Source organism: Pantherophis guttatus, chromosome 12 (genome assembly GCF_059756535.1).
Source record: "Pantherophis guttatus breed Tessera chromosome 12, ASM5975653v1, whole genome shotgun sequence".
Taxonomy (NCBI): Eukaryota; Metazoa; Chordata; class Lepidosauria; order Squamata; family Colubridae; genus Pantherophis; species Pantherophis guttatus.
In genome coordinates, this window is record NC_142074.1 from 4,497,760 (window position 1) to 4,514,528 (window position 16,769).

The following is a 16,769-nucleotide window of genomic DNA, read 5'->3' on the forward strand; positions in this document are numbered from 1 at the left end:
ATCTCTGTGTTTGGAAGCCCTTAATCTAACAGAGTGTCAGCGTTCCAGAAAAAAAACCCAACTCCAAGTAAAAACTCTGAAGCAAGCATTTTTCTAAGTTCTATTTACTAGAATAGGTAAACTGGCACATCTGGGAAAACCGGAATCAGAGGTCCAGGTTTTCCCTCAGTGAATCAAAACCCCCAAAACCATCCCCTCACTCCATAGTCGATCACATGCTCCAATCACCATCCGTCCCATCTCGAGACAGCACTCCGACCACTCCTTCTCCAGATGCAGGATCGCCCTGACCTTGACCGACAGGAAGGATGCTATTATGTCTACAGACAACCCCTCTACTAAATGCCCCCTCCTACTTTCCCACACAGGAGAAGGTGGCAGCATGGAAGCTTCCGGCCTAATATGGCTTCCAAAGCTGACACAGAAATCAAACCCCATTCCCTTCTAGCATTGAGAATACTATCTAGTTGGGTAAATGAAACATCTGCAAGAAAACAACCAAGCTCAGAGAACACCAAGGACCCCACAATCGTCATCCTCCTCCTCCTCCTCCTCCTCTTCCAGTCTGCAAATCCCACTCCCTTTAGCTCTGATGATGTTATCTAGTTGGGTAATGAAACGTCTATGACAAAACAAACCAATCTCAAAGAGCACCAAGGACTGTAAACCCCTAATCTGCAGGCAAGATTCTTATGAAAGCAACTTAGATCTTCTTTCTGTCATGCCCTATGCTATCCTCAGCCTCCATTGTAGGCTCTATTTTATTATCAGTGGCCTCCTTTGTCTAGTTAAGTGACAGCAGAGACCTCCCAGGTCCTTTGTTCTCCCCACACCTTCTCAGATTGGCTGGCTCCTCATCTATTCATGCCAATTAAACCCTTCAGAAGAAGGAATCAGAAGGATTAGCCTTCTACACCCACACACCTTCATGCGGAACTGGCATAGTGCTAATTAGGAGGAGGAGGATGCTAGAGCAAATAATACACAGAATGATGCATTGCAGCCTTCTCCACTTCTAATGTTACTGTTTTTGGGATATTTGGACGCTCAGCCCTCATCATATCCATCATTGGTCCATGTTGATTACGAATCATCTGGAGTCATGGTCCAGTGGATCTGAAGGACATCACTTTGGTCTAGGACAGTGTTTCTCAACCTTGGTAGCTTGAAAATGGGTGGACTTCAACTCCCAGAATCCCGCAGCCAGCAGGACTTTTCTTGATAAAGGAGACCGTTCAGGCCCCTCTCAAAGCAGAGCACCTGGGCCACCCTCACCTGGAGAGTCCCAGCAAGGACCACACCTGCATGTTCTGCCCCTGGCAACGTTGAGGCTTCACTGATGTCTGGCAGTGGTTGGCTTGGAGGCCAGTTAGTCCTTTTGCTTTTGCCCTTGACTTCCCAGTGACGAGACGGGCTTTTGGACTACAGGCAGTCCTCGACTTACGGCCAACAGTGGAGCCCAACCTTTCTGTTGTTAAGTGAGTTTTGTCCCGTTTTACGACCTTTCTTGTCACAGCAATTACTGTGTTAAATCACTGCAGTTGTTAAATTAATAACCCGGTTGTTAAGTGAATCTGGCTTCCCCATTGACGTTAGTTGTCAGAAGGTTACAAAAGTGCATTACATGAACCCGGAATGCTACACTGTCATAAATACGAGTCAGTTGCCAAGTGTCCGAATTTTGATCACATGATCATGGGGATGCTGCAACAGTTGTGTGAAAAAACTATCATAAATCACTTATTCTATGCCATTGTAACTTTGAGCTATCACTAACTGAACTATTCTAAGTCAAGTATTACATTTGAATTACCTTAGAGTGACTCAACAAGTTTCAGCAAAGAGTTCATTTCACTGCTAGTGGAGTTTCTTTAGCCCGAGAAGGAAAGTGGTAAAAGAGAAGAGGTAAGATTGTGCTAGACAATAGCCCCATGAGATTTAAAGGCATAAACACAGTGCATTTTCCTATTTGTAAGCAGTTTTCTGATCCAACCAACTCATAATTTGATTACCTGAGGCTAAGAAATTCCCAGGACAGAGAATGGAAAAAAAGATTCCATTTGAGACTGAACTACCTGAAGCTACCTGTGGTGGGCGGAGTGATGGCACATGGATGATGTCACTGTTTCATAAATGTCAGCCAATCTGGTCTAGTGAAGAGGTCTTCAAACTTGGCCACTTTAAGACTTGTGGAATATGCTGGCTGGAGAATTCTGGGAGTTGAAGTCCACAAGTCTTAAAGTGGCCAAGTTTGCGGACCCCTGGTCTAGTGGTTAAGGAACCAGGATAGAAACCAGGAGACTAGGAGTTCTAGTCCCGCCTTGAGCATGAAAGCCGGATGGGTGATTTTAGGCCTGTCACTCTCTCTCAGCCCAGCCCACCTCACAGGGTTGTTGTGGAGAAAATAGGAAAATGAAGGAGTACAGGTAATCCTCCACTTACAACCACAACTGAGCCCAAAATTTCTGTTGCTAAGCGAGACATTTGTAAGTGAATTTTGCCCCATTTTACAACCTTTCTTGCCATAGTTTTTAAATGAATCACTGCAATTGTTAAATTAATAACATGGTTGTTAAGTGAATGTGGCTTCTCCATTGACTTTGCTTGTGAGAAGGTTACAAAAAGTGATCACATGACCCCGGGACACTGCAACGGTCATAAATACGAGCCACTTGCCAAATGTCTGAATTTTGATCACGTGATCATGGAGATGCTGCAACGGTTGTAAGTGGGAAAACTGATCATAAGTCACTTTTTTCAGTGCCATTGTAACTTTGAATGGACACTAAATGAATTGCTGTAAGTCAAGGACACGTGTATCAGGTATGTTTACCGTCTTCATAGTTATTTCCAAAAGTAATAAAGGCGGGATATAAATGAATAGAAAATAAAAGCCATCACTTCTGTTGTAAGGGGATGAAGATGCCCTTTGTGTGATGTTATGATGGGGTTGTCACTTTAGCATCATCTTAGCTTGCTGCAGATGCTGCTGCCAAACTCCCCCCCACCTGCAATCCTCTGTAAATTTAGATCAGCTGGCTCACACCACACACACACACACACAATGAAAGTGAGAGGGAGGGAGCTAGGCCATCACTGACGATATACAACTCGGTGCCATCCGAGGGATTATCAGCAGATAAAAGAAGCTGAAGGCTGCAGGTTCTTGAAGCTCCCAGATTCTCAGCTGCTTGGTTTGTTATAGATGAAAAGCCGTTCCCACTTCTATCTTGGCTTCCCCCAACTTAAACAATTCTCCACGCAACTAAAAATAAAATACGACGACTGCATTTCCCTGGGAGGCATCCCTGAGTTCCTTGACTACCTTTCATATCCCGTCATAGGATTCAAGACAATATTTGAATGATGCTGTCGGCCCAGCCAAGATTGATCATTGGTGTTGCAATGATGTTCAGTAATACAGGTGGTCCTCATTGAATGACCGTTCCTTCAGTGCTGTTCCTTCAAAATTATGGCTGTGCTGAACAAGAAGACTCATGACCAATCCTTGTAGTTGCTGTTGTCGCTGTGTTATTGCAGTCATATGATGGTGATATGGACACTCAACAACTAGGTCATATAATCGCCATTTGCAACCTTTCCTGCTGGCTTCCCATATGCAAAATCAGTGGGGAAGTTGGCTGGAGGGGCAAATGGCGATCATGTGATCTCCTGCTTAATGATCATGCAGGATTCATTTAAAGCCAGCAACCACAAGAGTTGCAATTGCAATGAAATTGGGTCCAGATAGGGAATGGATTCAGATGTTGGCTGATCTTTGGCTCCAGATGGGGAATGGATCCAGATGTTGGCTGTGACTGAAGTTTGCATCCAGGTGGCGAAATGTTTTCTGCCACAAGGCTGTGAATGGATCTTTTCTTCTTTGAAGAAAAAGCTCCAGCCTGCAAAACTAGGATGAAACTTTCCTTTCCCCAATTCCAGCCTGCCAAGTGATCCCTGAGCTGTAGAGTCAACCTGCCCACATTTTTTTTTCATTACTTCACCTGCTCTCTGGGGGTCAAATGGCTCTCTGTGTTATTTGGAGCAGGGATCACAGTGTGAGCCTGTTCATTCTTTCTGCAGCTGCGTCTGCTTGTCATGGTCCTCAAACAAGGTTCAAACATGAAAAATACTCTCTGTTGGTCCTACTGAGAAACTTTGCTTCCCCCTCCTCCTCCTTCTCCTCAGAGTCCTTGTGGACAATCCCTTAAATATGAGCGAGCCGTGTGCTGCAGCTGCCAAAAAAGCCAACGCAGTCCTAGTCTGCATTAACAGAGGGATAGAATCAAGATCACGTGAAGTTCTAGTACCGCTTGATAATGCCTCGGTAAGTCCACAGTTGGAATACTGCATCCAGTTTTGATCACCATATTATAAAAAAGCTGTAGATACTCTGGAAAGAGTGCAGAAAAGAGCATCAAAGATGATTAGGGGACCTGAGGCTAAAATATATAAGATGAATGATTGCAAGAATTGGATTTGTCCAATCTAGTGAAAAGAAGAATTATGGGTGATATGATAGCAGTGTTGCAGTATTTGAGAGGCTTCCACAAAGAAGAGGGGGCTCAACTTATTTTCCAAAGCACCAGAAGGCAAGACAAGAAACGGTGGATGGAACCTAATCGAGGAGAGAAGCAACCTAAAACTAAGGAGAAATTTTCTAACAATGAGAAGAATTAACTAGTGGAACGGCTTGCCTTCAGAAATTCTCCATCACTGGAGGCTTTTAAGAAGAGACTGGGCAGCCATTTGTCCAGAATGGTATAGAGTCCCCTGCCTGAGTAGGAAGTTGGAGTAGAAGACCTCTGACTAGGTGGCTCAGTGGCTAAGGCACTGAGCTTGTCAATCAGAAAGGTCGGCAGTTCAAATCCCTAGTACAGGTCTCCTGTGTGAGCAGGGGGTTGGACTAGATGACCTCCAAGATCCCTTCCAACTCTGTTATTCTATTCTCTTATTTTCTCATTGCTGCTTGATGCCTGCCCCTAGCCGTGTCTGGGCTGTTTCCTTTTTTCTGCAGATACTAAGTTGAGAATGAGAAGCAGGTGAGAGTCACAGGAGGAGTAAAGATGAGGTTCTGATATCTTGAAGGGGAAAAAAAGATTGGAATTTTTTAAGCTTTTATTGGGGTGGAGTGATCCATCAAGCTTCCCTTCAACTGGGCAAGACCATGAACTGCTCAGGTTTCAGTGCAGTGTCTTTAATGCTAGTCGGGGGTAAATACAGAACCTTGGAAAGTGTAAGGAGAATTTCCAACTCTTGTTTGCACTACTTACAACAATTCATTTAGTGACTGCTAAAAGTTACAAAGGCACTGAAGAAGTGACTTATGAAGTGTGAAGTTTTTCACACTTAACGATGTTTGCAGCATCCCTATGGTCTTATGATCAACATTCAAATGCTTGGCAACTGATGGTTGAAGTGATTGTGTGATCACCTTTTTTTGTGGGTCATGTGATTATCTTTTTGTATTCTTCTAACAAGCAAGGTCAACAGGGAAGTCGGATTCATTTCACAATCATCTTATTAATGTAACAACTTAATTGTGGCAAGAAAGGTTGTAAAATGGGTCAAAATTCACTTAACAACTGTCTTACTTAGCCACTGAAATTTGTGGCTCAATTGTAGTCTTAAGCCCTGGACTACCTGTATGTTCCTTAAAGGCAAAGGCTCTTCGGATGATGTGAAACCTTTTCTTTTGGGTCTCTGACCACTTGGACTAAGTTCTTGTTTAGGAGATAAGCTAATAGGCCTCCCTGCTATCTCTTGGATATTTATATCTCATTTCCTCTCCATTCTTTCTTCTGGCTTTCTTGCGATCTCTCACAGGAAGATATTTTTTATTAAAACACATCTGTTAACCTATTAGAGACTAGACTAACAAAGAAGATTTACGAATACCAGCTGGCTGTCAGAAGGCATTTAACTCTTTCATCTCACAACACATGGACAAACTCAACCACAGTTTCAGCTGGGAAACTGTGAGCCTCCTAAAGCAAGCTAAATCCAAAAAAGATCAAATTCCTGGAAGTTTGGCATTCAAACAAATTAATCATCAGTAGACACATAGCGATAAACCGCATTTGTGCAGCATTCAAAAGAGATAATAATAAAACCTAGAAAGGAAACAAAAAGAATAGAACACATCCCTTCCGCCAGCCAACATTCAGATAAGCAGGGATTAACACCAGACAAACAGTCAACCAGAAAACAATACCCTAATCAAGGGCCTACCAAGGACCGGCAGGTCAACCTACTGTACATAATCGGGGGCAAACCAAACATCTACTAGCACTGATGATGTTTTATGATGATAATGGGTCATAAAATATCTGCAAGCAAACCATCAAGCTCAGAGAGCACCAAGAGTGTATATTTTTGCAACTGGGCAGGACCAATTCTAAAATTGGCATACCATCATGCCATATGTATTTTTCTCTAATACAAAATATGAGCTCTGCTGTCAAGCACTGGGGAAATCAGGAGATTCTGGCAGTTCAAATGAATATAAAGATTTATTTAGCTTAAACTTCTACAAGAATCTGACCAGCTAGTGGTCAAGGGAAATGAGCGGGAGATAAGAAAGTGGGTCTGACTTAAATCTCTTCCCTCGGGCTCAGCCTGTTCATCTCCTACTTCTGCTATGGAACCCAATTCCTTCATGTAAGGGCATTGCCTGATTTGCAAATTCTTACTTAATTTTGCTACCTTGAGATGCTGCTTTCTATGTTCTCTGGGCCTAAAGAACAAACAAATCTGTTTTAGATGTGTCTCTTTCTATCTCTAACCCTCTCCCTCTCCTTCCTTTGTTTAATGCATTAGCCAGAATGCTGTGTAGGATGATTACTAATTGAAAAATCACTGGACAGTTCTCTTCTAGTACCCTTGTTTATGCTCTGCAGTGGGAGTGATGTGGATTCATTGATGCTGACCCCACGTTACCTTTCCCAGTTCTTCCTCTCTTCATTCAAATGCCTGCATTTAATTTGGCAGCTTCAGGTGTTGATTAATCAGCCATTCTGTAATGTGCAATTTCCAGTGCCGACTTGCTAATGAGACCTTCAAGGTAAACCTGAAGATGAACTGCTTTTCGAGGAGGAAACTCTTCAGGTCTCTGCTGCTAAAGGTCCAGATGTGAAGCTTTCCTGTTAAATAGGAAACTATTAAACTTAGATGTTTCTCAGCAGACATCAGAAAGCCTGGATTACATCCCATTGGATTGACGTTGGCACTGAGAAGGTTCTTCAAAAATTTTGGGTGAAAGTTATTAGCTCAACACAATCAGGCCAAACTCTTTTCAGTAACTGCAGTTTTTCAGAATCAATCCCTGGATGTCGTCCCCCTCTTGAATTCACTGTCATGGCATGAAGTCAAGTAACTTGTGCAAGGAGTCAGACCAATTTATGGAGACAAGAACTGTCAGTAACTCTTAGATATGATCTACCTTCAAAAGCTGTCTCCCTCATGAAGAGTAGTTGCAGGAGACAGGGAGGTCCTGGCATTATTGCATACAGTAGATAATGAACGCTCCATCACTGGAGGGTTTCAAGAAGAGTTTGGACAGCTATTTGTCCAGAATAGTATAGAATCTCCTGCTTGAGAAGGGGGTTGGGCTAGAAGACCTCCTCAGTCCCTTCCAAGCTTTCTAGCTACAGTTAAGTAAATCAATTGCAGTTGTTCAGTTAGTAGCATGGTTGTTAAGTGAATCTGACTTCCTCACTGACTTTGCTTGCCAGAAGGTTGTTGCAAAAGGGTTATGATCCTGGGGAACTGCAATCATCATAATCTTGGCATTCCAGTTGAATTTTGATCATGTGACCATGAGGATGCTGCAATGGCATAAGTGTGAAAAATCGTCATAAATCAGTGGTTTGGAGCAGTGGTGAAATCCAAATTTTTTTTACTACCGGTTCTGTGGCTTGGTAGGCGTGGTGTGGCTTGGGCATGGCTTGGTAGGTGTGGCAGGGGAAAGTTATTGCAAAATCTCCATTCCCACCCCACTCGGGGGCCAGCCAGAGGTGGTATTTGCCAGTTCTCCGAACTACTCAAAATTTCCACTACCGGTTCTCCAGAACCTGTCAGAACCTGCTGGATTTCACCGGTAGTTTGGAGTCCCTTAGTGCCCACTGCTCCCTTAGTACCCACTAAGTCCAGGCCCCCTTGAATCCCATGAACTCTTATCTAGTGCCAATTTGCCTTGGCCATTGGTAAATCAGATTCTTGTGTATAGGAAGTAGTAATAAACGAAGTGCTTTGAACTCAGTCCCTGTTCCTGGTTATTTTTGGGCCTGACACGATCCAGATTTGAAAGTCCAATGGTCAATACCTTCCCATGGTTACATGACCACACTTCAGGCTCTCAGCAACAGAACTGCATTCACAGCCATCTGCAGTGCCCCATGGTCACGTGATTGTATTTTATGACAGCTTTGCCAAAAAAACCCAGCATTTATTTCCTGTTTACTGCAAAACTAGCCCATAGCAAACCATGGATCTGCAGCATGTCACTTTACAATCGTGGTGTTCACTTCAATGAGGGCACAGTGGTTAGAATGCAGTACTGCAGGCTACTTCTGCTGACTACCAGCTGCCAGCAGTTTGAGTCTCACGGACTGAAGGTTGACTCAGCCTTCCATCATTCCCAGGTCAGTAAAAGGAGGACCCAGATTGTTGCAGGCAAGATGCTGACTCTGTAAACCACTTAGAGGGGGCTGTAAAGCACTGTAAAGTGGTATATAAATTTAAGTGCTATTGCTATTAAAATTCGGTCACCGGGACCAGAGGTTTAGTCTTCCAAGCTTTCAGACTTGTGTTGGAGTCCATCCTCAAGGAACTTCTCTCTACCAGTCTCCATCACGTCACAATTTGAGGACTGACTGTAAACTGATTAATCATTTCTGTCACTGTAACCAGAAGTTCAGCTGTTTTATGTTAGGATCAGGGTGTCCTTTATGCTGGTGGGCTTCTGTAACACCCCAAGAAAAGACCACACACATCAGCTATGAGGTCTCCTAAGCTTCACAGATGGCCAGCGTCATTTTGCTCTCCTTGCTATGCTTTGCTGTGAGCCCTGATTTTCAGCATGCCTAATGCAGCTTTCTGGAAAAGGTTGAAAAAGAGAAGCATTTCAATGAGGCGCAGCTGGGTAGCTCTGCATTCAGCTCCATCAGTCACTCCCCAAAAGCTGGTTTCCTTCTCCGGCTGCTTAATGAATAGAAGTAGAAAGAAGGAAATGGTCTTTCCATGTTGTCATGAAATCTCGTGGGTCAAAATTCTCGGGGTCTTTCTGCAGAGTTCCGTTGGGACAGGATGGAGCTCAGAGTTCATCTTGTTGGTCGTTTCTGGTACGTCCATTTCTTTTCTTCTTTTTGGACTGGAACAGGCAAGCTGACCCCGTGAGAGCAGAAAAAGGCTTTTGCTTGCCTGTTAATTGGCAGCTCTTTCAGTTCCTTTCAAGCAGCCTCTCACATATTTCCTGTCCCTGTGGGGCCTGGTAGCCCATCTGTGGAATCCACAAGACAGTCAGTTGGTAGGACATGTGGAGAGCCTTGATAAGGGATCTAGAAGAGCTTCCTTCCAATACAAATCAATAAAGGAAAATATTTGTGGCTTAGGGTTGAAATGAAGGATCCTTGGTGCTCTCTGAGCTTAGTTGTTATCTTTAATAACAACTAGACAGACGTCTCATTACCCACTAGGTAACATCATCACTATTAGCTATTGTGCTAATAATCAGTGCTGATGATGTTACCTAGTTTGGGTAATGAAATGTCTGCAAGAAAACAACCAAGTTTAAAGAGTATCAAGGAGCCCTCCAACGTGGGAAGAGTTTCTTTGTGTATCACATGGTGATCATTCATGAAAGCAGAGAAATCAGAGAGACTACAAGGGTCCTTGGTGATCTCTGAGCTTGGTGGTTTTCTTGCAGACATTTCATTACCCAACTAGGCAACATCATCAATGCCATTGTGCTAATAATCAGTGCTGATGAAGTTACCTAGTTTGGGTAAAGAAACATCTACAAGAAACCACACTGGAAATCTTTCCTCCCAAATCAACGTGATCAAAAGGTCAAGAAGATCAGACAAGTTTATCAAAGTTTCAGGCACAAAAATCCTCCTGCCATCTTTCTACCACCTCATCAGTGAAGCAAGAGAACATGCATTCAGCACTTCTTTTACAGGACAAGATTATCTGGATGAAATCTTTACAGGCGAAGGGTGACCTTCTTGGTATTGGGTGGCCAGGTGACCAGGGTTCATGGGTGAATATGCTGTCGTTCTTTGCAAATCTCTCTCCATCGTTTCCTCTGCTTCCATTGAATTCCAAGAAAATACAGGGGGGAACCTGTTCCCCATTATTTTTTCCCTAGTTTGGATGGCTTGGGCAGCCAAGAGGCCCCAGAGTGAGAGACTAAGGTCTAACAGAAGCATCAGCACCAACAGTGGTACCTTCTCTGAACTCCGGTGATAGTCAGTTCAAAAACACCATCAAAAGAAATTTGAAAGGTGGTCTTAAATTGAATCACCAGGACCCAGCGGTTTAGTCTTCCGAGCTTTCAGATTCATACTGGAGCCCATCCTCAGGGAACTTCTCTCTACCAGAATATGTGGTTTGGGCTATTCTATGTGTAGTATTTATGTGGTGCCTGGTTGTGTGTGGGTTTTTATTTGTTGATTGGGGTGTTGATGACTGGCTATTAAGTCATTGATTGTTGTTTCCTTGTGCTGACAAGTCCTCGGCTCCTAAATACCTGATAAGCAGGTGATAAATCAGCACCCCTGTTGACTGATAAGAGGCCCCTTTCCCAGGCTTCAATCATTTTCCTGGCTATCTTTATACCTGCTCGGCTGACAATCTTAGTAGATGCAAAATTGAATGTATGTCCTCTTAAAGAGCCTGGGAATAAGGTAGAAAAACAGAAGCCAGAAGGTTTTGGATTCTTTTCTGCTCCACCAATTTCCCTCTTTGACTAGCAATGGATTCAGTAGAACTGCAGTGATTCACTTAACAACCATGGCATAAAGATCATACAATCAGGCACAACTCTCCTAGCAACCGTCTCATTTAGCAACAGAAATTCTGGTCTCAATTATGGTTATAAGTTGAGGTCTATCTGTAATGCTCTCTCGACCCTAAAGTCTCCAGCATCTTTTAGGGCCACCAAGGAATTAGACACCACTTAGTGCTTGAGTTCCCCTGCTAGGAAGTCATTAAGATTGCTCTAACAGCTAGTGCCCATGGTCAAGGATGATGGGTCACGTGGGTGTCTCATTTATATGCTGCTCCTCACTCAAAGGCTTCCTTTAAGGATGGGCAATATTCTCTTGAGAACATGCTGAGAAAAGGATTGGAAGTTGATCAAGCAACAGAGAGAGAGAGAAAAAGTTCCTTTTGAAGCATATTTGCCTCTGAGATTGCTTTTATGCCAGAGGGTACAAGCCCTGCTCTCGGATTCCTGGTTGTGTGTTTCTGTTATTTCTACATAAAGAAAGAAGGCTGGTAATGTAAAATGATGAAAAGATTAGACCAACTCTTTCAATCTCAGCAACTTTTAAGAGGTGAGGATTTCAAATACAGAATTCCCCTACAGGCTGGGGAATCCTGGGAGTTGAAATCCTCACATCTTAAAGTTCTAAGGTTGAGAAATCCTGGGTTAGATAAAGAGTTCTGATTTAGTTCCCTTCTCAGCTACCAAATCCATTCCTTGATTTTGGGGTCAGTCTCCATCTCCCAACACAATCTACCTGGCAAAGTTTCGTGAGCGCTAGCTTCAAAGCTGGTAGATGCAATAGCCACCATTCAGACTTTGTCTTGTTTTGAACATGGTGTGTAAGGTATGTGAGAGTTTAATTTGCATGTACTCAACTCATTTGGCTTATTCATGGTTCAGTCTATTGAAACAACCCAGGAAACAGAGTAATCAGTAATCAAGCTAAAATGTACTGGATTCCAAATTGGAGACAGTCTTCAAGAAAGGGCTCTGAGCTGTCCTATAGAATGAAAATATTGTTTATTCCAGGGGTGAAAAGCTCCTGGTTCGGACCGGATCGCCCTATCCGGGTGGTTCGGAGAACCGGTAGCAAAAATCCCTGCGCTCCCCCCCCCCCATGCCCAGCTGAGCCATACGATCATCAGAGGCTGTTTTTTTTTTTTACTTTTAAAAGCATTTTTTCTACAACCTCTTCGGCCAAAGAGGATGTAGGGGAAAAAAATGCCTTTAAAAGCCTCTGGCGAGCCCAGCTGAGTTGCCTGATCGTCAGAGGCTCCTAAAAGCATTTTTTCCTGCAACCTCTTAAGGTTGTAGAAAAAATGCTTTTAAAAGTAAAAAAAAAAACAACTTGGCCACGCCCACCCAGTTACATTACACCCCCCACCCCCCCACCCCCAAGCCATGCCCACAGAACCGGTAGTAACAAATTTTAGATTTCACCCCTGGTTTATTCCCTCTGCAAACTCATGAAAATCCTTCTTGGTACCCAAATGTAACCAAACGTGAATGCATCTCTCCATATTTCCATGTTAACTTTGGGTACTTTCTTTCCCCCCTTACTTATTAAATTGATGATGTTGCCTAGTTGGGTAATGAAAGGTCAGCAAGAAAACACCCAAGCTCAGAGAGCACCAAGGGCTCCACAGTTTTTATCCTTCTTCTCCCCTTCCTCTCCTCCACTTTGCAAACCCCACTCCCTTTTAGCACTGATGATGTGACCTAGTTGGGTCGTGAAACGTCTGGAAGAAAACAACCAAGCTCAAGAGAGCACCAAGGACCCCACTTATTAAACTTCTGCAAAGTTCAGTTCTTAATGAAGGCACCTTGGAAATGACATTTCAAAAGAAAATGAAACCTTCTCTCTTCTCTTTATTGCAGGCTTGGTCCACTGACTCCTCGCCAAGATGCCACTGGTGAAGCGTAATATCGAGCCCCGCCATCTTTGCCGGGGGGCCCTTCCTGATGGGGTGACCAGTGAGTTGGAGTGTGTAACCAACAGCACTTTGGCTGCCATCATTAAACAGTTGGGAAGCCTCAGTAAGTGGGCAGGTTTCGCACAACCTCCTTCGTGCCTGTTAGTCGAAGCAGACTAACGAAATAGGGTGCAGCTCAGAGGGAGTCGGGTTTGAGAGTCTCCCAGTCCCTTTCAGTTCCACGAATCTTAATTTAATTTAATTTAAATATTTAATTTATGTTTTTTTAAATTTATATGCCACCCATCCTGCCGAGAGGCAACTCTGGATGGCTTTCAACCAAGTTGAAATGTAATTTTAGGCTGCATTAATAGAGGGGTAGAATCAAGAACATGTGGAGTTCTAGTACCGCTTTACAAAGCCTTAGTAAGGCCACATCTGGAATCCTGTATCCAGTTCTGGTCTCCACAGTATTAAAAAGATGTTGAGACTAGAAAGAGTCTGTTGAGCCTGGATAGCTCAACAGACTAAAAGCCTGTTATTAACATTCAGCTGTCTGCAATTAAAGTAAGTTCGAATCTCGCCAGGCTCAAGGTTGACTCAGCCTTCCATCCTTTCAAAGGTAGGTAAAATGAGGACCTGGATTGTGGGGGCAATAAGCTGACTTTGTATAAAATATACAAAAGAATGAAGGCTATTGCTTAACGCCTTGTAAGCCGCCCTGAGTCTCCGGAGAAGGGCGGCATATAAATCTAATTAAAAAAAAAAAGTGCAGAGAAGACCAACTGAGATGATTAGGGGGCTGAAGGCTACTCGTTTGGTTCAGTCTGTTGCATCAACCCAGCAAATGGACTAATTCAGCAATCAGGCTAAAGTAACGTACAGGTAGTCCTTGACTTACAACCTTTCATTTAGTGACCGTTCAAAGTTACAAGGGCAAACAATACTTATGACCATTTTTCACAGTTAGACCTTGGCAGCATCCCTATGATCAAGTGATCAGAATTTTAATGCTTGGCAACTGACTCACATTTATGACCACTGCTGTGTCCCGGACTCATGTGATCCCCTTTTGTGACCATCTCACAAGCAAAGTCAATGGAGGAAGCCAGATTCACTTAACAACCGGGTTACTAACATCAACTGCAGTGATTCACTTAACAACTGTGGCAAGAAAGGTTGTAAAATGGGGAAAAACTCACTTAACAAATGTCTCACTTAACAACAGAAATTTTGGACTCAAGTGGAGTCGTAAGTTGAGGACTAACTGTACTGGACCCTGAATTGAGACAGGCCTCAAGAAATGGCTTTGAGAATAAAGTGAAAATGTCTTTTATTCTCTCTGCAAACTCATGAAAATCTCTCTTGGTACCCGAATGGAACCAAACTTAAGTGCATCTTTCCATATTCCCATATTAACTTTTAAGTACTTTCTATTTCTCCTTACATATACTTTACCTATTGATTGGATGCTGCAAGAAAAAATGATAAGAAAATTGATGTTTTTAACATTTTTATCAGAAGAACTGGAAAAAGAAGGAACTAGATTTTGGACGCTTTCCAAAATAACTCTTTCCAAAATAATAATTAAAAATTCTCAGTAGCCTGAACCCATTTTAAGATGGACTGTGAAAACCCGGCTGCTTAATATTATTTGTAAAGTACAAACAGCATCATTTGCCTTTTGCCCAACTTTAGGGGATGGGTGTCTGTGTGCAGGATTTGAGATGTAAGAAGTCACAATTATTTTACATCTGATTTGGTTAAAAAAAAAACCCCAGGTTTGCACCTTTCTTCAGTGCTGTGCATTTTATTTTATTTATTTTATTTTATTTTATTTTATTTTTTAATTTTGATTTATATGCCGCCCTTCTCCGAAGACTCAGGGCGGCTTACAATGTGCTCAGCAATAGCCTTCATCCTTTTGTATATTTATACAAAGTCAGCTTATTGCCCCCACAAACTGGATCCTCATTTCACCTACCTTAGAAAGGATGGAAGGCTATTTTATTTCTATACCACCCTTCTCCTGCGGGACTCAGGGCGGTGTACAGCCAGGATAAAACAAGGCATTATTTTAATCGCCTTCCTTGGGCAAAGTGACCAACAAAACAAGTTATCATATTACGGTTTCACGCTATCCCAAGGACTGGAAATTGTCCCACTAGGTCCATCCAAGAGTTCAGAAACCAGGACCAAACTGGAGTTGCTCACATTGATTAGGGATGGAGCCTTTTCCTCTGCTGAATTGATCTTGCCTGCCTGTATTGATTAATTATCTGCAAAGCCAACAGTAGCATTTGAAGGTCAGCTGGTATTGAAGATGGCGTTCCTGTGGCTTTTTCCACAGCAGAGTGTAAAAAGGGGGTTCTGTGTGCCTCTGAAACATTGATATCCAGAAGTGAATCGTCTCTAGAGAGAATAGGTTAATGCTGGGGATGTTACCTGGGATCTTACCCCACCTAATGGGGGCAGTGGCCTAGCGATTAAGATGCAGGGCTTGTCGATCAGAAGGTTCGCAGTTTGAGCCCCGAGCACCATGTGACAGGGTGAGTTCCCGTTACTTGCCTCTGCTCCTGCCCACCTAGCAGTTAAAGAACATGCAAATGCAAGTAGATAAATAGGTACCACTTTGGTGGGAAGGTAACAGCGTTCCGTGCACATCGACATGTAGTCATGCTGGCCACATGACCATGGAAGTGAGGTTGGGATCCCCTTTTGCGACCTTCTGACAAGTAAAGTCAGTGGGGAAACTAGATTCATTTAACAACCATGTTGCTAACAACAACTACAGCTATGCAACAACTGTAGGAAGAAAGGTTGTAAAATGGGGCAAAACTCACTTAACAACTGTCTCGCTTAGCAATAGAAATTTTGGGCTCAATTGTGGTCATAAGCCAAAGACTGCCTGTATCTGATTGGATGACTAGAGAGAGCATTAGTCCAAACTAAGAACAGTGCTAGTTATGGATACCATCTGGAACAGGGTTTCTCAACCTGGATGAGTTTAAGATGTGTGGACTTCAACTCCCAGAATTTCTCAGCCACGCTGAGAAATTCTGGGAGTTGAAGTCCACACATCTTAAACTCATCCAGGTTGAGAAACACTAATCTAGAACATCTCATCTGGTGGTTGTTTATGATGGCTTCTCCTTCCAGTTTCCCAAAACCTTCTTTGAAGGCCATCTCTATCTCTGCAGACCTCACATGGCCTTCTCTCTTTTAACTCTTCCTCTCAGGCAGACATGCTGAAGATATTTTTGGAGAACTCTTCAACGAAGCCAATAGCTTTTATTTGCGGATGAACTCCTTGCAGGAACGGGTGGATCTTTTGGTGATCAAGGTCACTCAGCTGGACTCCACGGTGGAAGAAGGTACTGATGGTCAGATTTAGGAAGATTCTCAAGTCATCCAGGTTTTGGTTGCTCCAAAGGTGCTTTTTCAAAAGGCAACTGGACTTTGTTTTTCCTTGAACACATTTAGTTTCTCATCCGAGAAGCTCCTTCTGTTCAGACTGAATGGTGGAGGATGGAACGACCTGATGCCTCCAAGGAATATAAATCCTTCCATTCTCCACATTTGGTCAGAATTGAGAAGCGAAACATCTTCAAGGGAAAACAAAGTCCAGTTGCTTTTTGAAAAAGCACCTTTGAGATGATGGTCAGATTGAATAGATTTTTATTGTTCTCTTTCTCTCTCTGTGTGTGAGTCATATTTCATCGATTCTTTGAGAAATATCATTCCTCCCCACCCCCCACATCCCCTTCAATGCCTCCTTATTATCTTCTGGCAAAGATGACTTTGTAAACCACAGCATGGCCACATTGTCTGAGATTGTGTGCAAAATCCACCCAGCCTTGATAGTA

General features: G+C 43.1%; 1 protein-coding gene across 4 annotated transcripts in view; it reads left to right on the forward strand.

Moving 5' to 3' along the window:
* Positions 1-16,769, forward strand: part of LOC117676000 (actin-binding protein WASF3-like) — a 55,102-nt gene that overhangs the window by 22,543 nt on the left and 15,790 nt on the right. For 3 of the 4 annotated variants that reach the window (XM_034435106.3, XM_060692042.2, XM_034435107.3), the window contains exons 2-3: positions 12,869-13,027; positions 16,143-16,277. In XM_034435106.3, the coding sequence (XP_034290997.1) occupies positions 12,895-13,027; positions 16,143-16,277 (268 nt within the window). In that variant the 5' untranslated portion in view covers positions 12,869-12,894. Of the gene's footprint in view, positions 1-679; positions 1,479-12,868; positions 13,028-16,142; positions 16,278-16,769 lie in introns of those variants that run through there. The other variant, XM_060692043.2, reaches the window with a different exon arrangement.